The sequence below is a fragment of the Blastocystis hominis genome (genome assembly GCF_000151665.1).
Source record: "Blastocystis hominis, Singapore isolate B (sub-type 7) whole genome shotgun sequence assembly, scaffold_0".
Classification (NCBI taxonomy): domain Eukaryota; class Bigyra; order Opalinata; family Blastocystidae; genus Blastocystis; species Blastocystis hominis.
The window spans coordinates 777,245-799,690 of NW_013171815.1; the positions used below are offsets into that span (position 1 = coordinate 777,245).

General features: G+C 45.1%; 8 protein-coding genes; 4 read left to right on the plus strand and 4 right to left on the minus strand.

The window, feature by feature from the left end:
* Positions 1-100: 100 nt before the first annotated feature.
* On the minus strand, positions 101-1,398 carry GSBLH_T00006045001 (uncharacterized protein; the record flags this gene model as incomplete). The annotated part of the gene is made up of 4 exons (XM_013038436.1): positions 101-208; positions 239-777; positions 813-1,239; positions 1,273-1,398. The coding sequence occupies 4 exons, from the start codon at positions 1,396-1,398 to the stop codon at positions 101-103; spliced, it is 1,200 nt and encodes a 399-aa protein (XP_012893890.1).
* Positions 1,399-2,138: 740 nt separating this feature from the next.
* On the minus strand, positions 2,139-4,265 carry GSBLH_T00000255001 (uncharacterized protein; the record flags this gene model as incomplete). XM_013038437.1 has 11 exons in its annotated part: positions 2,139-2,250; positions 2,282-2,844; positions 2,882-3,034; positions 3,064-3,464; positions 3,501-3,631; positions 3,662-3,748; positions 3,780-3,843; positions 3,873-3,973; positions 4,006-4,095; positions 4,128-4,166; positions 4,200-4,265. The coding sequence occupies 11 exons, from the start codon at positions 4,263-4,265 to the stop codon at positions 2,149-2,151; spliced, it is 1,797 nt and encodes a 598-aa protein (XP_012893891.1). The 3' UTR covers positions 2,139-2,148.
* Positions 4,266-8,432: 4,167 nt separating this feature from the next.
* On the minus strand, positions 8,433-8,661 carry GSBLH_T00000256001 (uncharacterized protein; the record flags this gene model as incomplete). XM_013038438.1 has 2 exons in its annotated part: positions 8,606-8,661; positions 8,433-8,573 (listed from the first exon to the last, which is right to left on the minus strand). Exons 1-2 carry the CDS (start codon positions 8,639-8,641, stop codon positions 8,433-8,435), a joined length of 177 nt encoding a protein of 58 aa, XP_012893892.1. The 5' UTR covers positions 8,642-8,661.
* Positions 8,662-9,413: 752 nt separating this feature from the next.
* GSBLH_T00000257001 (uncharacterized protein) lies at positions 9,414-9,653 on the plus strand. XM_013038439.1 has 2 exons: positions 9,414-9,513; positions 9,549-9,653. Exons 1-2 carry the CDS (start codon positions 9,466-9,468, stop codon positions 9,630-9,632), a joined length of 132 nt encoding a protein of 43 aa, XP_012893893.1. The 5' UTR covers positions 9,414-9,465; the 3' UTR covers positions 9,633-9,653.
* Positions 9,654-12,151: 2,498 nt separating this feature from the next.
* GSBLH_T00000258001 (uncharacterized protein) lies at positions 12,152-12,829 on the plus strand (the record flags this gene model as incomplete). The annotated part of the gene is made up of 1 exon (XM_013038440.1): positions 12,152-12,829. One exon carries the CDS (start codon positions 12,152-12,154, stop codon positions 12,827-12,829), a length of 678 nt encoding a protein of 225 aa, XP_012893894.1.
* Positions 12,830-13,210: 381 nt separating this feature from the next.
* On the minus strand, positions 13,211-14,370 carry GSBLH_T00006046001 (uncharacterized protein; the record flags this gene model as incomplete). Its single annotated transcript, XM_013038441.1, has 6 exons — positions 13,211-13,423; positions 13,456-13,695; positions 13,726-13,875; positions 13,905-14,117; positions 14,148-14,298; positions 14,333-14,370. The coding sequence occupies 6 exons, from the start codon at positions 14,368-14,370 to the stop codon at positions 13,211-13,213; spliced, it is 1,005 nt and encodes a 334-aa protein (XP_012893895.1).
* A 1,240-nt stretch (positions 14,371-15,610) lies between these two features.
* Positions 15,611-16,315, plus strand: GSBLH_T00006047001 (uncharacterized protein; the record flags this gene model as incomplete). Its single annotated transcript, XM_013038442.1, has 5 exons — positions 15,611-15,615; positions 15,659-15,695; positions 15,729-15,798; positions 15,827-16,158; positions 16,229-16,315. 5 exons carry the CDS (start codon positions 15,611-15,613, stop codon positions 16,313-16,315), a joined length of 531 nt encoding a protein of 176 aa, XP_012893896.1.
* Positions 16,316-20,276: 3,961 nt separating this feature from the next.
* On the plus strand, positions 20,277-22,354 carry GSBLH_T00000260001 (uncharacterized protein; the record flags this gene model as incomplete). XM_013038443.1 has 1 exon in its annotated part: positions 20,277-22,354. The coding sequence occupies one exon, from the start codon at positions 20,277-20,279 to the stop codon at positions 22,344-22,346; it is 2,070 nt and encodes a 689-aa protein (XP_012893897.1). The 3' UTR covers positions 22,347-22,354.
* Positions 22,355-22,446: the final 92 nt, after the last annotated feature.

Genomic DNA, 22,446 nt, shown 5'->3' on the forward strand with positions numbered 1-22,446 from the left:
CTATTATCACTTCTATCACCGTACGTCCTAGATATCTGAGATACCGCAAATATTATGGAAAGCCAAGAATACATCAAGAGTACGTGAGCAACACTTCTTATTAACCATGAAAACAAACATCCCAAACAGATATCAATTTCTTTACATCTACCTTCTTTTCAACTTTACTTTCCCATTTACCATAACTATACACTTTAAACGTTCCATCCTAAAATAGAAATATCTCTCGCAAGCATACCTCCAATTTCATTACCCACTGCTTCAGTTCCGGATTAAACATCCATCCCTTTGCTCCAAGCACTTTAGCAATCACTGATCGCTGCTGAGAAGAACTCGAGAAAGCAAAGCCGAAAAAGAGAGCGACATCCCCAACTTTTCGCAGTCCTTCCTCCTGGAACAGCTGCGCAGCAGGAGTCTGAGGGAATGAAAGTGGTGTGAGAACTGGAGATTCTGGTCTGTATGCAAAGTCAACGACATCAATCGAAGATGTTTTGATCGTATTATAACTCCGATTTAGAATATCGATGAGCTCCAATCGGCTCCGCTGTGGAATTTCCTCCGCGGATAAAACGGGGGGATTAAACGTAGGTTTGGATGGGAGCTCGGGGGCTTTATTCTTCGGATTCACTGCTGTTTGGGGCTTCAGCGAATCGCCGGCCTGCGAGTTCTTTTGTGGAATTGAACTAGTTGACTTCGAGTGTTCAGGAGGCGCAGGCTTGCTCGGCGTGCGTGATATAACTCTGGTGTAATTTATAGTGGGTCTCACTGGAACGGGTTCTATTTTGTTAAGACGGATAGACATAAAATCCTACTTTCTTTCAAAGGCAACATAGGAGAAGACAAGGATGGAAAAAGAATGGGCTGATGCTTCGTGGTGGGTTCAGTATGAGCGGGAGTCTCACGAGTCGAGGATTCGTTACTCAACACATCAACCGCCGGATCCCCATTCATGCTTTCATTCACAGCGAAGTCCTTGCTCCGATAGTTCTGAAGATAATCCTTCGTTCTACTGAGAACAGGATCCATCGTGTAAGGATCCGTCAGTCTATTGTCGAGACGACGCAACTCTCGCTCCAGATTCGACAGATGCAAGTTGTGCATTTTGATATAGTTATTATACTTCGCAATCGTTTGCTGCGTAGCGCCTCGGCTCTCTCTTTCCGCTTCACAACTCTCAATTTCTTTATGCAGTTCGGAGATTAGTAGTTTGATCGCAGACATGACTTCTTCTCGCTTTTCCTAATACTTACTAGCAGGCACTATAAAAACAACATCCTGCGGACTCTGCTTGGTTGGTTGTCTCAGACCTTTAGTCGAAAATCCTTTTATGCTGGCTTCTTTCTCGTACTCATATGATCGTTCCATTCGCTCCTCGATTTTTTGTCTCGCCTCCGCCATTTGACTGTGATATTGCTGAAAATGAAGAGAGCAACAAAAGCATTTACTGCGACTATTGACTCCGTACTTGAGAGCCACTGTCTTATACTCTCCCTTAACCGCTGCAACTTTTTCCTTTGGTTTTTCAATTCTGTCTGGTACTTGTCTTTTAACGCAGGCTTTTCAGTTTCTGTGACCTATGAAATCGGAATCCAAAGCAAATAATCCACTTTAACCCAAAGCGAGTCAAATACTTCCAATTCCTCCCGGATTTTACTGAGAGTATCTTCAATATCGGCTGTGCATAAATTCAAATCAGTGTCACTAGATACATTTTAGTTTTCGGTTATAACTCATTGCTATCGCTTCGGTAATGTAGGTTGCTTATTCTGCAGTCTTCGGCAATGTACTGGGTATGAGAAACAATAATAATAATAATAATAATAATAATAACAGTATTTGAAACTTGTTGAATCAAAAAACAAAAAATGCACGAAGAGGGACTCGAACCCTCGAGTGCGAACACATTACGGCCTTAACGTAACCCCTTGGACCACTCGGGCATCCGTGCTCTGACCTAGCTTGTCAACTTACCTATAATAACGACACACTACTTCTTTTCCTCTAGCAATCAAACTCTGTCTTACAAGCAACGATCGAGAGAGCGGTTAATGTTCATTTGTTTCATTCTATACCACTTCGTTGTATTACACTCACGATTAAACACAGGTGGATGTTTTGTTTAATGAATCAAACACTCGCACTAACTACTTAATCCACCTTAATATTCTTAAAGATCCGTTTTACAAATATATTGGAAGCAGTAGCCGAAATATAACCACAGAAAAGTGATATTGCAGCCACTAGGAGAATCTACAGCTCAACTCCCTTAAACTCACCCTACTGATTCCGCAAAGAAATAAGCAGCCTGAATAACTCCATTCATTTCTGTCTTGTAGAAGAAATATATGCAGTAAATGAAGATATAGATGCCAATGCTTGCGCCCCCCAAGAAAGAAGTCCATTTCCAATGATAGTTTTCAGCATTCAATAAAATGTAGGTACCCACAATAGCAACACATACTTGGATGGTAATGAGAATCACAATTACAGAGGCAAGGAACCCGTACACATAGTAATACTTGTAACTCCAGATAGAGGCAAAGATGAAGAAGATCTCGATGAAAATCGCTCCAAAAGGAAGCAAGCCACTCACCAGAATGATAAAGTGTGGACGTGCGTAGAAAGCAGCCGTAGGGATAGGAGAAGGAAGCGAGGCCACACGACACGGGTTGTTGGGGTTGCCGCGCAGCGATCGGCCAATAATAGTGCCCAATGTGTGCAGTGGAAGACAGATGAATGACCAGAACAGGGCCAGCACAATAATGTTCCGAAGGGGGAAGTGAGCCAGTGTTCCATAAGCCATACTGATCAAACAAAGCAGGGAGTACACAACAACCAGGATCACTACAAAAAGGTATAACATACACAGAGAATCACGTACGAGGAATGCAGCCCGAGCTCAGAACCATAACTCGCTGCCAATGAGGAGAGGTCCGGGGGAAGAAAGCCTGCTTGTACAGAGACCCAGACACGAAGCCGTTCACGATAAATCCGACAATATAGACACCCAAAACGATGGTAAGGACCTTGTCGTCTACAGTCGCACAACCGCCAAAACCTTACGACCCACATACGAGGTAGCCAGCACGATCGCCAAAAGAGAGATAATGATGGTGAAGGCAATGTGGGCTCCATTACCCATAAAAATAGTGAACAGAGTAAGGTGTTCGCAGCAACGGAACACATCTCCGTGGACACGTTTCCATCCCGTCTCGTCAGGAGCCGCCACCGCCAGAGAATCAGCTTCGTACTCTTTCGAATAGCGGACATAGTCCAGAGAGAGAGTTCGCATCATAATCAGCGCAACCAATCCCGCCAGGAACACGACGATCATGAGCGAATTGAAGATACTGAACCAATGGATCTGGGACTCGAAAAAGTTGAATTCCAAGTAGCGATTAAACCGATTCCGGAACTCCACGGTTGAAGGAACAAACTGGACAGAGGTGGTCAACACCATAGGACTAAAAAGTCACATCTTCGTTTAAGCGCTTCGCTACCTGTGGGCCTTCACCACCACCGGGTTGGAAGACGTCATGTTCACCTCAACAATGCGGTTGTTGTTGTAACCGATAATGAAGGAGCGATGAGTGTACATGCGACTCTTGTTAGGAATCACTTCATGTTGACTCTAACCATTACCTACCCCGTGAACAACTACTCCTTTCTTCTCCATTTCCTCAATTTCCTCGTCCGTCATGTCCAAATCTCCCACCTTCGCCCAAATTGGAAGACCGTCAATCTCGAGCTATTTCTCAAGAACTCTCGCCAAAGCACACCTGGTACCAGTAGTGGTTAAAGATAGCCTTTTGCAGCTTCAGAGCATCCTCCTCACTTAGGTTCCTATGATTAACGGACTGACGAGCATAAACATCTCGCAAAGGGGGACATTATTCGCATTTCGGCGGAAGGAAAACTGAATGCCCGAGTTTTGAAGATTGGTTCCCTCGAGAACTTCTGAAATGCCTCCTTTCTAGAGAGCTCATAAAGCATATGAATCCATACCTTTGATTTGATACTATTAGGAATTTCGGGTCTACAAAACGGTAACGAGAAGTAATCATAAGTTTCGTGAGGGTTGTGATAAGGACCAATCTAATAGATATTTGCTGATGCAAACGATTTACTCTGTTTGTCCAAGCATAAAAATGATCTCCTTCTTGATACTACAAACTTAACAGTCAAAGAGAGGGCTATACCATCTGGTCTTTCTCGCTGCACAGACACAGCACGAAAAGGGCTCCGATTAACAAAGGACGCTTCATATTAACTCCTTTCTGCCTATTCTGTTTTAGATATTTTTCCGCGGGAAACCACTCATAACTCCCATTCCCATTCACTCTACTTGGAAAAGGAAGCTCACAGAAAAGCACAATTAGCTATCATTCCATAGAATATTTTGTTACTACTCTCAAGGAAAGCTATTTCTTCAATTTCACACACCGTTCGATTCAAGAAATAGGCTTCCCGTATGAAAACTATTGACAAGGAGATTTAAATTTCATACGAATCAATTGACACCTTTTCAAACGAAATCTATCCCATTTTGATCAAAATGGGGGAAGACAAGACTACGGATATGGAGTACTCAAAACCAGGATTAGATAGCGTATTAAAGTTGTTATTAAAGACTCTGAGTATCTTTCATCGTTACCTATCGAAATAGGTCTGGATGACTATGAAGATGCGTTTGTCGAACATGGGATTTTGACAATTGAAGATCTTCAGAATCACGAACCAGAATCTCTAATTTCTAGTTTTCTTATTTTTGCTCTCATAATTCTTAGTGGGAATTTTGAATCGAGGTCAGTATGAAGATATGATGGGTATTTGCTCCACAATAGCGCCTCTTGTATTATTTCTTTTGTTCTGTAACACTAAGACAATGAATGGAACACCATTCAACCCCGAACAATAGTCTCTCTTTTCTTGGTGAATGATTTCTAGTCAGAAAAGTATTCTTTCGTCACATTATGGTCAACGACTACGAATGTCTATCGTTCAATCGCGGAAAACTCGAATGGGAGAGGAGTATTTTCAAGAGTCGTCTGATTCCGATTATCCTCTTGATGATGAAAACGGTCTACTTGGATCAAATGATTCTCTAAATCAATTTTCTGCTACGCGGTATAGTTTTCTCTCCAATGCATCGGAAGAAAGCCTTCCTCTTTTGGAGTTCGACGAAATGGAGCGCCAAATGGGTATTACTTCAGTCACTCCTGCTTCCACAACCATCTCCTCTTCTTTTCACGAAAGGACTTATCCCACTCCTGTGAAAACGTACTGATATATACTGTCTCTATTTAATCTAGTCGACATACAGTGGATGTTTCCCGAGTCCAGCGCAATCATCATCTCCCTGCTCCCTATTTTCCTCCCATCAATTCATTGTCATCGTCGTCATCAACAGCAATAGGAACAGCAGCAACAACAACAACGGCAGCAGCAACAGCAACAGCAACAGCATCGCCATCATCATTTCTATCAGCATCAATCTCAGGAACTCAAGCGTCTAGACAGCCACGATCCACTATTTCTGTGACTTCCTCCTTGTCTTCGGTGGAAGAGAGACCAACTATGGACGATTCCTCCCATCCTCTCGGAGTCATTCAGGAGAATGTATATTGCGATGGGCTAAAGGAAATGAGTGGAGGAGTGTACGACGACACATCTGGGAAAGTGAGTTCGGGTCGGACTTCTGATCTACAGAGTTCTCTCTGCATTCTCCTGGCTTCATTAGCGCAGCCATCTTCCGTCGAGATTACTTCGACGTCCGTTTTTGTTCCTGCTTTGGCGAAAGATCCGCGGAGTCGCACACCGACCAGCTATTCCTTTCCATCGATCTATGTTCACGATTCCCTCGACCAGCTCGCTTCTGATTTGCTGACGCAGCTTGTCCCGTCGATTCCCAACCTCTTCGCTGGGCAAAACTTCACCGTGCTCTTGTATGGGTCTCTCGCCTCTCCCGCTTCCTCTCTGTTTCTTCCTGCGCCCTCACCGGATGTTTCGCTTCCAAGCCAGTTCGGGTTCCAACTGCTGAGTGAGTGCAATCAACGAAACTGGACCATGGGGATGTCGTGCTTTATGCTCAACGAGAACATCACGACCGATCTTTTGAGCAACAACGACCGTCGTGCCGTTATGGACAGCGGCTCGATCATCTTCATGAAGGGGATGAAATGCTACGCCACCCTCTCAAACGACGATATTCTCGCGGTTCTCAATACAGCCCGCGAAACAACTCCTTCGCCCCCTCCCGCGGCGGCCTCCAGTGTGGTCGTCTATCAGCTTGTCACCCCTCAAGGTCAGTATGGAGCTCGTGTGGGATTCGTTTTGCTCCCCCCTTGTGATCGCACGATTCCTGTCGTCCAAGGCGGATCTAACTCGTTCCAAATCAACAACAGCTCAATCGCTGCTCTTTCCAATGTCGCACGCGTCTTTGAAAATCGCATTCGCCAGCCTTTTCGAGACAACAAGCTCACGCTCTACCTTCGGCCCTTTCTTTTCTCCACAACCACCGTCCTAATCGGTTGTCTGCCTCCCTATGACGACTCGCTTCCATCGATACCTGCTGTCTACTCCGTCAAACCTGCTCCAGGCCCCAAACGGCTTTCTCGATTTGTCGAAGCCAAGCCGAAGACGAGCAACTTGCAGCCGACGAAGAATACGGAGAATTTCGCTACGATTCTGCGATATTGCGCACGATTTCGCGGACAGAAGGGATCCAAGCCCTCTGCATTCGCACGAAGCTGCACACGACCTACACACACAAACACGGCTGGTACAGCAAGCACGGTAGGCGCACCGGGCGCACCGGGCACACCGGGCACATCGGGGCTTACAAGAACTGCTAGTACTACAAGCATTTCAAGCAATCCTAGCAATTCAAGCACTTCCAGATCTGGACTTTCGTCCCCTTTGCGTATGCGAATGAATCCACGCGCTGATCCTTCTGCACTGAATCGCGATGCGGCAGAATTATTGCGACAGTACCAAATGAATACAGAGGTCATCTGCTAGGCTGAATGTTCTTGATAATCTTGCAAGAAATTATGTGAGATCGTACCCGCTGAACATGAGATCGAACTGCTGTCACATATCCTTTTTTGTACCGTGCTTTGGTCCTTTAACGAATACTCACGTGAAATTTCAAATAAGGCCAGAAATATAGTGAACTTATTGACAAATTATTACTGACTTCTTTGTTTGATGCATACATAATATGCCTAATGCAATGGAAAGTCATGGTGACCGTGCTTTTGAATTTGTTCGTCTTTGTTTCCACAATGAAGGATTAGTTATGTCAAACCGATGAGGAGACATCTCAAGTGTTGCAATTCTACAAGATGAAAAAGTTGCTAGGAAAAAACAGTAGGGTTCCATGACTATTATGGAATTGGAGGCGATCCTTGTTATTCCCCAGTTGTCTATCAACCTAATCTCAAGCGGAGTCCAGTAATGTATAGCCATATATATTATTATTTCAGATTGGTTGCTCTCTCTTCTTAGATGGGGATAAAGATATATTTGAGTTGTCTGTGATGCAGAGCATCCTTCCATTTATACATCCATTTAATATAGCTTTCTTTCATACCATTGAGACAACCCAGAAGTTTTTACTTGATTCCGATGGTCCTACATCGAACATGGTTTGCATTTCGGACGCACAAACAGCCGGAAGAGGTAAGAGAGAGTGACTATCTTCACTGTTCAGGTAGAATGAATCGCAAATGGGAATCTCCTCTGGGATGCTTAATGTTCTCTATCAAAGTCCCGATATCGGAAGGAGAAAAGCATCTCTACGAGCTTTCGCCTCATATTAGCGCCTTAGCAGTAGTGCTGGCACTCGAATCAATCCCGCAGTTTCATGTAGATTATTTATGGATGTGTTTGGATGCAGGGTTTGAAATTTCGGATTCGTTGGCCATACGATGTGGTCGTAAACGACTCAGTCAAGCTCTGCGGAATTATTAACGAGCCTTTTCAGGGTTATGACAAAACATATTCAGTGATTGGCATGGGTTTGCATGTAAACAACAAAAACACGACTTGTCTGAACACTCTCATCAATAGTGATCGCATTTTGTCGAGGTGCTTCTGAATGCTTCGAGTCACTTTTAGGGCGTTCATTCTTTCCGCATATATGTTAAAGTTCTGTATGCTTCTACAAATCTACAGGACTCAAGGGCTTGAAGGCATTATGGCGATCTACTTGGCTCACTGGGAGAATTACCTCCAAGAAGTGGAAACTACTATAGCGGAAGACGAAAAGGAGAAGATCCGACTCACTGGAATCACTGACGATGGCTATTTGAAGGGAGAAGATTCACAACATCGGCTTGTAGAGCTTTATCCTGATCGGAATTGCGAAGATTCTTTGGCGAATCTAATCGCTCATATTATTATGTTCATTATTTGTGAACAAACACGCGCTAATCTACAGCATCCTCGTCCTGAGGCATTGATTCAGAGTCATTCTCAAAGGTCATGCCTTTCTCGTACGCTTCGCGCTTCGTTTTCTCGATCTCTTCATTCTTTCTCTCCATCTCAGAATGAATCTTTTCCATTTTTATCTTCGTCTTATTGACATCACCCCATTACCTACCTTCAACTCCTCGATCTGCTTTTGAATTATCTCCATTTTTGTCACACGAATAACATCTACGATCAATCAAAGCAACGGTTTTGTACTCTCCTCTTCCTCTTCCTCTTCCTCTCCATACGACTCCATGTATTCTTTAAACTACAATAGGAGCGATTTCAATTGATTACTCTCAGCCATCTTTTATGAAAGTAATTTCCAGATATGACTTCGATCACATCCCTGCCAAAATCCTCAAACCGAAGCATATTTTCTGCTCCAAATTCCTAGAACGATTATACTTGCATTCCATATCAATACCCGTAATTGAAACAGCAAAGACTTGTGCGCTTCTATCCTTTTCAAGTTATCTTCCCTGGTCTGTCTTGTTACATACGCACTCCTCCGGACAGTACGAGAGGATGCTCCTAGGTGTGAAAAGCTTCATCGGCTGTTACTCGGAATATCACTGCTCATATTTGTAGTACTACTACTAATGCTAAGCCTTCCCTTCACAGAACTCATGAAGGCAACACTTTGTAAACGTAATACTGTCTTTTTGTTCTGAAAGTGTATCTTTTTGTTTCTATCTATTCTACTTTCGAGATTATAATTTTCGTTTTTCTTTCAATTGTGTACTAACTATAATGTTGTATACAAGGCAAATTCTATTTTCGGAATTCCAGAATTATTTGGCACATCTAGGAGTTTCTCCAAATCACATAATCTGTTTTATTGACTATGAGTGGTGAAACTGTTGATATTTTTAGACCGATCTGATTATCTAGCCTTTCCGTTATCCCAGATATGTTTTTTCGCCAGCTGGAGGTTGGTGGGCCAAGAACCCCAACTGGAAGCGTAATACCAAAGTCGCTGCTTTGGTGATGGTCGCTCTGTGCATTCCTGTCTTTATGACCTCGAAAAATATGGAGGTAGCGCGTTTTGTGATTCTTCTTAGTGGATATAGAGAAGACCTCTGGCTCCATTTAGACACATTCCTAGTCAATATTGGTGTAAACATGCAAAGGAAGACGACCCTAGACTTGAGTAAACGCGTAATGTATTCTTTTAACTCTGTTTGTTGGATACATATCTCTCTCCAGTGTCCTGTGGATTCATGCCCATCCTCAGAAAAAATAACGATCTTGAATGGAAAAGCTAGATACGAATGGAATCGAGTTGTCGCCAAAGGATTATGCTGAATTATCGAGTAGCTACCTGAAAATAACCTTAACTACAGTAACTCCTGGAAGTCCTGCGGAAACTGAAATAAGTGTGACAAACAGGTCAGAAAAACACGTCCATATACAAAACTGGATTAACGAGTAGATGGCAATCAAGTTGAAAACAAATGCAGGAAACCATTTGTCAATAAGACCTTCTTTGTTTATTCTGTGCTCTGGAGAGTCAGAGAAGGTTCATGGTTTGAAACGATTCCTTTCTCAATGATAGTATCCATGAAGGCTGCTAATGTGGATGCTATTCTTTCGTCTCCTGCACACCTTAAGAAATTCCAGGAAACGTTTTCTTCGTCAGTACATTTAAGTCTAGGTTTAAAATCCAATTTAACAGTATCGAAATTTCTCCACTCTTCTATGAGAAGGTAAAGCAGGCATCAGACAATGATCTCGTTGATTTGGTCAACAAACGAGTTTGGATTGGTATTCTAGTGAACCTTAGTGGGCGATGACTGAACGAAGTTCAATAAAGCAGCAAGTTGTTCCCATTCATCTTCACTATATCCTCTTTCTGTCCGTAACCCTCCTTAACTCCTATACTTCAGTCTGTTCTTCCCAAACCCGATGAGCCAGCAGTACAATTCGTCATTTTTCCTTATTCCTAGCAAGCCGAATCATCTCCAAGCGATGATCCTCGAACCGTATTTCCTTTTCTTGCATCCCGTTTACTCTAGCTGAGCAACTTTATGCAGTTGGAAGAAGAGCTGAAGCGGTTGACGATCTCAAACAACAAGAATATGGGAATAATCGAAGAGTTAACAAAAGCAAATGAAACTTTGAAGACGCAGATCAAGGCTTTGAGCAGCGATACTCAACTGCCTCAGAAATCTGTGGTAAACGTAGTTTTTTCTGTTATATTTATTTATATATATAGTCCAAGGAAAGGGATCATGACAAGACTATGGTTCCTATCTACTCTGGGATTTCGGTTTATATGCTTCTCGTATGCTGTCTATTCGCATTTTTCGCTGGAATACTGATCTATCCATATTTCTGGAAGTATTTGCTTTTGTTCCATACACCCTGATGAATCCCGATGATGATGGGTTTGTTCTTGTCACAAAGAAGAAAAGAAGAGGAAATTTGTAGTGAATTTGGGGTGTTTCTATTCTGTAGCGTTCCGAGATGGAACAATGGGAAAATTCAGATTTCAGAAAAGCAGAAAAGCAGGATTTTATCGTTTAAATCGTTTTTACTTTCGACTTGAGTGATTTTTAGAACGGATCCTCTTGTCTCTACTGAAGAGGAGAGAAAGAAGTTAATTGAGTCTATTATAGAAAATATTAAAAGTTATACGCGAGATATTGAAGGAAGAGCCTTTTTCCAAGAAATGCTCAACATTTTGAAGAATGTAGCATCCAAATGCGTGCATAATGTATAGAGACCCCAATTTGAGCAGATGATTTGTTATGGAATTGGGTGTATTCATGACAGTCGAGTATCTCAATACCAATATGCCTGCGCTTTGCGTCTCCAATCGGCTTTACATATTCCAAATGTAATGGAGATCTTTGATCCTAGTATGGATGTTGTAGGGTTAATCGTTCCGTTTTCAAACAGATGGATGTCGAAATCGTGCAACACTTTAACACGTGTGTTTTGTGTGTCAATGAAGAGGGAAAGCGCAAGGTACAGGCTTCGACATTGTTTTTCATGCCTCATTGCGGATTCAGCTTGTATTTCTGCTTATATCATTTGTCACTAGATATAACAGTCTTATTTGGAAGAATTGGGGAGAGTCGATTCCCTACTTGACGATTCTAGGCAATGGGTTTTCTTGCTATGACCGAATGATGATTGACAACGAAAAGAGAAACTCTCCCTCCAATTGCATTCTTCCTCTCCTTCCCTATCTCACGGAATCTCCCATTCTGTTAGGTTCCCAGACCTCGCAGACCTCGCAGACCTCGCAGACCTCGCAAATTTCGCAAATTTCGCAAATTTCGCAGACCTCCCAATCTTCCCAATCGTCAGATCGACTCGTTTTTGATTCGTTCCATTCGACCGCCTTGGAATTCGTAACCCCCAGTCAATTCGGTGCAGCCGAAAGCGATGGTTTGTGGGACAAACATCCGACAGAACCTGAATTGGGCAGCGATGCAACTCCGGGAATAAGCGATGAAGTGGTGAACTATCTAGAGAAGCAGAAGATGGACGATTCGATTTGGATGGATGTGATAAACGGCTATGCCGAGGCACCGAACCGTACAAATGGAACCTCTTTTTGACTGTAGAATCGAAGTATCCCGTCTTTCCTGAAGAGTCCTGTGAGAAAAATAAACGGAGAATCTGGGTCTACCGAGATGAAGGCGTGTCAGTAGAGAGTGTCCAAATGCTCCTGTTTTCCCTTCAGAAGCTTTGCAATCCGTGGAAATACGCCGTTTCTACGATTTCGGCGACTGATCTGGTGGAAACCGACTGGGAAACCGACTGCGTTCTCCTCGTGTTTCCTGGCGGAGCCGCGAATCCATACCATCGAAAACTGTCGAACCGAGTTGGGAATCGTGGAAACCACCGAATTCGGGAATTCGTGGAGAACGGAGGTCATTATCTCGGAATCTGTGCGGGCGCGTATTATGGATGCTCTCACATCGAATTCGATCGAGGCGGTCCGTTGGAGATTCTGTGCGATTATGAACTGGGCTTTTTCGCGGGGATCGGGAAGGGTCCAGCGATGAAAGGATTCGATTATATGTCTGATAAAGGAGCGCATGCTTCTCACTTTAAATGGAATGGATCGGAAGGCGTCGCTTTCTTCCAGGGAGGACCGAGTTTCGTGATCGATCAGCATTCCTGCAGAGAAATTGCGTGGTTCTGCGACCAGCCAGAACTGGCGTGCGAAGCAAACAGTCCTGGATGCATTGCTTGCGAGGTTGGAAAGGGGTCCGCTGTGCTGTGCGCGTTTCACATCGAATTTGATCCTTGGGTATCGAAGATTTCGCACCGATTGATGGAGGAACTGCGCGATGCCGAAGCGAAGTTGGTAGTTTTTGAGGAGCATAATGTGTAGTCAGAATCGAATTCGCTTTTTCCATTTTCTAATAGAACTTTTAGGAATCGAGATGCCTTCCTTGTCCTATCTTGACTGCCTTGTTTGAAACAAACACACGACTTTCTTAAAAACAGAATGAACAACGCGATATGAATACATACAAAATAAATGATAGATAGGAAACGGAATGTGGGCGATCGTTGCAGTAACTCCACCACAGAAAGACTCACATCATCCACTGTATCGATCTGCTGCAAGCATGCGCCGGGCATCCACTCAGGCAGGATCCGCGAGATCGTTCGTGGGTGTGTTTTATTCTCATCTGCTGCCATTTCAAGATCCATCCATTCGCGATTTCCCTGATCGCCTCTACAGCCAATCATTCATTTCTTCGACGTTTTACCCTCGTCGCATGCTCTCAACACGAGCTTTATCGCGCAACGCGTCCGCCAACCGATATTCCAAACTGCTTTTCTCGCTATTGCACGCATCTAACAGCAATTGCTTCTTCAGAACCGTTTGTTGGAGCTGTTCGATCTGGTGTTGAAGCAGCGTAATCCCGTTTTCCTGATTCTCATGCGACGCTTGGCGAAGTGCTTCGCGCTCTTGAAGCTATTCCTAATCCATCGCTTTCGAACCCAAACCTTCGCATCCTTCTCTGCAATTCGTTCCTCGTACTTCTTCACCAGATCTCTGTATTCATCGATCGTTTTCGTTTTGGACTCGCGAAGAAGATCATTTTCATGGACTAATCGCTGTATCTCAGTCCCATCCACAACAACTACTTCTTTTTCTTGTCGAAGCTTCAGCAATTCTCGCTCAAACAATACCGTTTTCTCTTCGATTTCATGACTCGAGTCTTCGTGCGGTTCAAGTCGGAGAATCTTCGCTTACATCGCAGTATTCAACCCTACATAATCTTCCAATTGCTTCTGCGACGACTCTAAACTCGACGATAATTCTGCAATCCGGTTTTCCTGTTCTTTGATCGTCGATTTGTAATGCTCTTCTTCCACACGATACGATTCGGTCGTGTGAAGCAATTGCGATTTCAACTTTTCGTTCTGCGGTTCATTCTATTCTTCGGTCCTACGGCGTCCTCCAGTTGTTTCAGCTGCTGCTGGATCTCCGAGGCTTCTTTCTCTGCCTTCTGCGAGCCCTGGTGCTGCTTTTGCTTCTCCTCGTTCAACTCCAGCTTCAGATGATAGTACTCCGCCTTTAGATTTTCTAACGTTGTCTGCTGCTGGATGTAGGCAGCGTCCTTCTCGTCCAGCAACGCATCCGTTTTTTCTTTCTCTCTCTCGTTCTACGCGTGATTTCCTCGATCCACGATCACATCAATCCGCATTTGCTTGATTCGATTCTCCAGAATATCAATCCTCGTATCCTTATCTTCAAGCAAGCGCTGATTCTGCTGGAGCTGCTCAATCGCTTTGTCCAAATCGTGCTCCAAATCCGCAATATGCTGCTCTATATCCTCCGACTCTCTACCATCGATCCCAATCCAATCCAATCCACTACTCCATGCTTAGCGGGATGTCCAGCATCGCATTCTCCATCGTGATTACGGACTGCGGGTTCGATGTCTCTTGCACCGGCTGCAGTGGCTCCACGCTTGCGGTAATGTGAAGACCCACTTCATCTTCGCGATCGCCCCATTCGTGGACGAGGAGGGGGGATTTCTCAACACCAGGGAGAGCGGTGTCAAGCAATTCGGACTGCGGCTCTGCTTGCTGAGCTTGGGTTTGCGTTTGTGCTTGAGTTTGGGTTTGAGATTGGGTTCGAGTTTGGGTTTGCGGTTGAGTCTGCGCCTGAGACTGGGGTTGTGCCTGAGATTGTGATGGCGCCTGAGACTGTGATTGCGGCTGTACCGGTAATGGAGGTAGCACCAGCGAATTGGGACCTCTCGAAATATCCTACATGCAAAGAAGAGAACGGTTCTACTCGAGGGATTTGGGCCGAAACACTCCGCTTATGGAAAGCCTATCTATAATAAAATCAAACGAAAAATACGTCATCGCCAGTACTAAGACTATTTACAATGTTCTCCACTTCTAAATCGTTCTTTTTAGAACCTAGAGGAGTGGGAACATACCTTTTTGTATAGGGTGCCGAGGCTCCCGAGCGTCCGGGGGAAAAACGGCTTCGTGACTACTATTTAGAATCCAAGTTATAAAAAACTACACTCTGGGAACCACTATAGTCCCTCTCTTTCTTTGGATCACTTCTTGCTTGATGATTCTCTGCTGTTCTTTAATTCATGCCGCACCGCAAGCAAATTACCTTGTTTTAAATACTGGAAGCTGCTGCGGAACTAATATAATCATTACTAGCACTCTAGTTCTTACCGTTCACAGTGCGATCTGCTCTCTGATCGACACTTTCCAAGAAGTCTCCAGCGATTTTGAATATTCGGTTCATTTATCTGTTTTAAGCAGTTGACAAAAATCGCGACAATTCTTGGAATTACAGTGTTTCCTACTATTTCCGATTATTTTGTGAAAGTCAATTATCGCTTCAAAAAAGAGAATACAAGTCTGGTTATATCAGCTATCAACAACCCAACTCGCGTTCTAAAATATTGTTTCTGTTGAACCACTTTATCATGGTTGTATCAAGATTAGCGTCAAAGATCAATCTTTCAAAGATTCTCACAAAACAATCTCCAACCATTAACCAGTATTCGATTTTGTATATATAATATAACAATCAAGAATCCTCTCTGAGTGTAAGAAGTATCCTTCTGTGACTAAAATTCTATCCGTATTGACTGAAGGGAGTATCGGTATCTCGGATATTATGAAGTATAGAGTTTGGAGCTTGGAAACAGACTGTAGTACTTGATAGTTTAATAAATCAGGTATTGCTGCTTCAAAAGAAACAGGTTCCTATTGTGAAGAATTGCTATTATCACTAGCCACATCGCATTTTTACGGAAGATGACTTGTATTTTTTGAAGAGAATAGCAGAGTCATCCCCCCAACAAGGTACTTGAATTTATGGGCATATGAGTAGAACTGCAGAAGAAAGCGTTTGTTGGAAACGAGACCCATGCGCTACTAAGTCAAATAATCGCTGGAAAAGACATAAAAGGAAAGCCTAAGTTTGAGCCGTTCATTTCCGGATACAAATTATGGAGAAAGGCAAACAATATCGATATTTACTTCACAGACGTTTTTGTAAAAAGCGAGAAGTACGGTTTTTGCGGGTTTATCGATGCGGTTGGAACCCAGGAAGACGGCAAACTCTTTATATTGGATTTTAAGTCTGGGAGTGGCATCTATGATTCTTATGCCATTCAAATTGCAGCGTATTGCAAAGCGTTCGAAGAATACTACGATGCAGTGGTATGAACGATGCTGGTTTTGTCACCATAGGAGCCCGTTTCGAATGCCTATATCTTGCAGTTAAATTCAGAGAGTGCCCAATTTCGATTTCAGCGAGTTACAGATATCGACACTTGCTTTTCTTACTTTCTCCATTGTAAAGAATTGTACAAGTTAGGGCAAAAGAAGACAAGTCTCTTTTCGGATGTAATATGTCTTGTTTGTTCACAATAACTGATGGAGGTTGTGGGTGAGAGCAATTCCGATCCAGATTCTTGCTATCCAGGTTCACCTCTAGCTGTCTACTCTTTGGGACCGCGAAATCTGAGTTTCTTATCAATGGGTGACAGGTTTATTCAGATCATTGATATCGTTCTTTATCTCACTATGCAATATCCATGGTAAATAGCTGGCTAACTCATATTTGAATTTGTAGTCTCTTTAAGGATTTCAATGAGCTTCTTCCAAAAATGTTTTATTCGAAGAGGAAGTAATTTTTCTACTGCTGCTTATATTATTCATAGACAAATTATAGCACAGAGAACAATTGACTCTAGAAACGAAGTAAAAAAGGCCTTTTCCGATATATCGAGACAATCTATTCCAATTTCAAAATGTATTGATCGTGTTGGTATTCGATTCTATTAAGGTCTGGTTCTAATTGGCGCTACGTTTCTCAACCCGTTGTTGGTGATAGAATTTCTATTTTCCACAGAAGAAAACGACGAGGTATTCTTCTTGAAACGTACAAACACATAGAACTGCGTTATAGACAGTGTTCTTGCCAAACTAAGTTCTCAAATCGCAACATCTCCTCTCGTGTCACACAAGTAGTTGACTGAGATGCGTTTCTTCTAGATCTCTCTCTCCTCAGAAGCATACTTGGCTGTTTATTAAACCATCCACTTCTCTGGTATCCGTAGTCTCCTTTTTTTTTTAGTATAGCAATCACCGTATTGGAGCGTTTGTCCTCATTTTTCGCTTTCAAAGAAACAAAAGCAAGCTAGGGTATGCCAATTCCGATTGGGGGAGGTTGATGATGATGATTCTTTGGACAGGGACAACGAGGACCATCCGTGGTACAAGTGTAATATAGTGATAGAGGGGTGCTGCTCTTTATCTACAGACTCTTTTTGTCGTTGTTTGTTTGATACTGTCAAGTCCCCTTGCTTTGTTATTGATTCACAATGTTCTGTATTGCACATTGTAAGAAATCCATCAAATGGAATGCAGCAAAACGGCGACTTTCATTTCTCAAAAATGGTAAGGATGTGTAAATTCTGCTATTATAGAGCTATTATCGGAAAGGAGAATTAGTTTTTCTCGAATCAAGAAATCATTTTACTCAGTTGCCGAATTCAGCCAACTATGAACTTCGGATCGAAGTAGGTGTTTTTCGCAATCGATGATACATATCAGAGAGAGTCAAGGGACCCACTAATCTGCGAATTCCTTCTTTTGGGAATGCAACGACAAGGAGCATGGGCATGCGAAGCGTATACGGCTTCTTCGTCTTCTCAGCTCATTGAAACATTGAGTGTATTCGAGTTGAAAGATGGGGTGGGTGAAGTTGATTCTTCGTCAAACACAGGTAATCACTAACCGCTATCCCCTCTGCATTTACAAATTGTGTTCGAGTCGATCTACGTTTGTTCTGTGGTTCAACAACAATGTGGAGAATCTACTGCAATCAGCCATGGTGGACAAGCTCCTTTCCCAAATCACATTCAATTACTGTATTCTCTTCGATGTGATTCCCTTCCCAAATCGAACGACCCTTTCCTACTCTTCGGAATCACTGTTTCGCATAAATAGCGGAGCGAAGTTAAGCGAGCTGAGTTTCGTTCCTGTGCTTCCATCCCCTTTGTTTGTTTCTGGATTTGTTGCGGAATTTTTCACCAAAGTATTTGTTACTCCATGTTGCTATTTGTAGTGCTGTATTTTGAGAAAAACGGTATATGCTTTGTTGTGTTGTCCAGATGAGGAGTTTTCGCTCGATCCAGTTGTTTCTCTGGGGAATGGAATTTATAAAATCACCGGTGTATCTGTAGAAGAGGAGGATTTTTGTAATGTGAGTAAACTAGTGATCAGTCGAAAAGAATCTGTGAGTGCGCATAGTCATATCTATTTATCTGATGTTTGTTGAATATTCATCAATTGTGTTTCTAGTGGCGAAAACATCACTCGTTCCAAATATAGTTCAATAGGGTATAGCTTGCTGTTTCATTTTCGCAGGGAGAATTTCGAAGTGGTACACTCTGAGAACCAGTCATATTCCCAACAAAATACCTAGGATTTTCGCCAAAAAGCATAAGCTGCAAAGTTTTCATTTTTATTTAAAATGAGCATTGAGATGACGGACATGCAGAAGCCTGCTGACCAGCGACAGGCTTCTGACAAGTTGTTGTTGGTTGGAAACCTCATTTGTAGTGTAGTTGAAAACCCTACTCAGGAAGTGGGAACGGTTATTGATTTGCCTCGTATTTACTCAACGTTTGATATTCTTTTTTTCCTTAATTTCATAGGTCTGGTCGTTTTGAGGATTCTTTTGTGAGTTCATCGTATTATTTGTTGCCATATTTTACCTTAGCGATACGTATGGAAGCTATTCCGCCAGTGGTATGTACGGGACACACGCTTCTCTGAACTACGTATTTGGCAACTTGGGGTCTACAGGCCACCATGGCTCTGCAAAGGTAACGCTAGTCTTGATGTTTTAGCATAGCCGCAAGCATGTCAGATTCGCTATGATAACAAGGGAATGATTTTGAACTACACGTCCAAGGTTGCTGTAGTCTCTCGTCTCTCTTGTGACGAATAGTCCATGTTTTTGTTGAAGGACCGAGAAGATCTGATGGGAGAAAATTTAATCAATCTTATCGGTAGGCGTGCCTTTCTTTTTTCGCTAATACTCAGATCCCAACTTTATGAAAACCACTACCGAAGCTGCTGTCCTGAAGGCGTTTGGAATTGGTCTAGGCTCCCAGGATTCCAGCGAGGCTCCTGCATCGACCGAGAGTGCTGCGAAGCCTGCTGATGCTGAAGGCACTGCGAAGCCTGCTGATGCTGAAGGCACTGCGAAGCCTGCTGATACTGAGGCTGGCACTGGAGCTGATGCTAACGCCGCTGGAGCTGGAGCTGGAGCTGGAGCTGGAGCTGGAGCTGGAGCTGGAGCTGCAGCCAAGACCGAAGAGTCTGCGAAGCTCACAGGAAAGGGCACGGTTCTCACCGCGGTGCGGACGAACGGAGATGTGTTCCCGATGCGAGTGACGGTGGTGAAAGTGAACAACAACGTGCTGACGGCCAAGCTGGAGGACACGAACGAGGCGACCATCGAGGCGCAGACCGACGCAGCGAAGGACCGCACGATGTCCAGCTCGTCGTTCTCTTCCTACCAGGACACGTTCAGCAGTCAGCGGAGCGGAAGCATCTACACGAACTCGCTGTACCGATCCTCGCTGGGCAGCTTCGCGGGTGTGGTGGTGGACATGAACGAGATCGACGACGAATCGCAGTGGGTGGGCACCGGCCGTTACACTGCCGGTCGCGAAGAGGTCTACCGCGAGGTAAGCGCGCTGACAAGCGTTGAGCAATAGGGATCCCAGCCCCAGCAAGCTGCGATGAGTGCGGTGTCCCTGACCGCGTTCTCGGATCTGCGCCGGTCGCTGGAGAACGGCGTGGTGCTGCTGAGCACGGATGACCAGATCGATTCGCTGCAGGACGTGATCAACCTGATGCTGAACGAGGCGGAGGTGAAGATGATCACCACGCCGCAGGTGCGCGAGCAGATTCTCCGTCTGTTCGACAACCCGCAGGCCACCAATGCGGACAACGCGAGCTCGGAGGCCAAGGAGGGATGCAAGGTCTACGTGGCCAAGCTGAGCTTCTTGTCGAAGCCTCTGATCGGACTGGTGCGCGTGAAGACCCCGCTGGTTCTGGGCGAGAAATCCCCGGTCCCGATCCGCTACTTCCTGTTCGTTCTGGGCTCGACGGAGTGCACGTCCACGCAGGAGCTCCACGAGATGGGCCGCGCCTTCTCTCTGATGCTCTCGCAGAACTGGTTCAGCAATGCGGCGCGCAAGATCGATTCGCAGCGTCTCTTCTTGAAGCTGATGGACAACTTTATGACGCGTTGCATGATGCTCCCGCCTCCCGATCCATTGGCTGCGAATCCCTTCGAAGTCAAGCAGAGTCGCACTGTGAATCGAGGCTGCTGTGGATCGCAGAAGCAGGAGACCGTGATGCTGATGATGCCCAACACCACGCTGCAGCGCACCAATCACCAGCTCCGGAAGCGTCGCCGCCTGCTCAACGCCCACGACACGCAGCTGATGCAGACGGCCTTGCAGCAGGAGCCCACCGTGGAGGAACTGGAGAAGAAGCCGAGCCCCTATCTGACGAAACTGACGCTGAAGGACAAGATCATCAGCGGAATCACGGCCGTGGTGTGCATCGGCGTGCTGGTCATGCTGCTGGTGCACCACTTCGTTCCGTATGACGACGGTCTGCACTCCACGCCGATGCTCGGGTACTCGATGTCGATTCCTGGAGGCTTCCGCTCGATTATTGCGAACAAGACGGACTATTACGAGGTCGATAGTTCCCATCGCGGCTTGTACGAGATTCGAACATCGATCCAGCGACACGACACGATTCCTTACACGTTGAGCTACCAACTCTATGCCGTCAAGTCCACCATGGAGGAAGTGGCTCTGGGCAACCCCGTGGTGATTGCGAGCAGCGAAACGAAGGAAACGGAGGATCTGAGCGAGTTCGACGAGATGGATAACGAGGTGTTCAACGATAAGAGCACGACGGTGATCGCGAAGGTGACGACCAACTCGACGGAGCCTGTGTCCTACGTGATGTTCATCAGCTCCATGGCGCCTGTGGGTCGGTACCGAATTCTCCTCGGATCCATCCTGCTGGTCGCTGTCTACGTGCTGCTTCTCCTCGAAATCATCAATCGCGCCGTCGTGGCCTTCATCGGCGCCTTCCTGACCTTGCTGCTGATCTCGTTCATTTCGGAGGCCCCGTCGCTGGACACCGTGGTGAACTGGATGGACGCCTCGACATTGTGTCTGCTGTTCGGAATGATGATCATGATCCAAATGCTGTCCACGACGGGTCTGTTCGAGTACATGGCCGTTACCATGCTGATTTGGTCGCATGGCAACATCAAGGTCCTTAACGTGTGTCTCTGTCTGCTCACCGCTCTCTGTTCCGCGTTCCTCGATAACGTCACGACGATGCTTCTGATCGCTCCCGTGACCATCGAGGTGTCTCGCATGATGAAGGTGAACCCAATTCCCTTCCTGCTTCCCGAGGTTATCTTCGCGAACCTCGGCGGAACCGCTACGCAGATCGGTGATCCCCCAAACATCATTATCGGAAACATGCTCAAGGAGCACATCGGCTTCGTGGACTTCATCATCCATCTGACGCCTTGCGTTATCATCTGCCTCATTTGTGTCTATCCCTTCGTTCTCTGGTACTACCGCAAGGACCTCAACAAGCCCAACTTCCAAGTCGATTTGTCGCTCCGCGAGAAATACCAGATCAAAGACAAGCCGCTTCTTCTGAAGTGCGGAACCGTTCTGATCACTGTGATCATTCTCTTCTTCCTCCACTCCTTCCATCACATCGATACCGCCTTCCTCGCCGTCGCCGGCGCCTTCGCCTGCTTCTTCCTCGGCACATCGGAGGACCTGCACACGACCTTTGAGCTTCTTGAATGGGAAACTCTCGTTTTCTTCGCGGGTCTCTTCATCATGATCGAGGGCATCAACGAGATCGGCGTGATCCGCGCCATCGGCGAGGCCGTTTCCTCGCTCATCATCAAGGCTCCAGTGAAGTGGCAGTCGTTCCTTGCCCACATGATGATTCTGTGGGTGTCGGGCCTCGCCTCTTCCGTTCTGGATAACATCGCGTTCACCGCGACCATGATTCCGGTGATCCAAGTTCTCGGCTCCCATTCGGAGCTCAATCTTGACGTGGTCACGCTCGCCTGGACCTTGGCGCTCGGAGCCTGCTTCGGAGGCAACGGAACGCTCGTGGGAGCGGGAGCCAACCTGGTCACGGCCGGCATTTGTGCCACGAACGGGCATCCGGTGAGCTTCGGCATGTTCTTTAAGTTCGGATTTTCCTGTATGATTATATCCATGGTGGTGTCTACAGTGTACGTCACACTCCGATATGTCCAATTCTAGTCTAGACAGGTTGTTTTTTGAATCAAACACGCTCTCCATCATTCTTTTAGCTTTCTTTTTTCTTAGTTCCACTCCACCGGCTTCTCATGCGGATAGATGA

Excerpts from the sequence above, each read along its gene's own strand:
- GSBLH_T00000257001 (XM_013038439.1), top strand. The coding sequence starts at position 9,466 with ATGGTCGCTCTGTGCATTCCTGTCTTTATGACCTCGAAAAATATGGAG. Across the intron at positions 9,514-9,548 it reads TGACCTCGAAAAATATGGAG|AGAAGACCTCTGGCTCCATT; the intron begins GTAGCGCGTTTT and ends TAGTGGATATAG.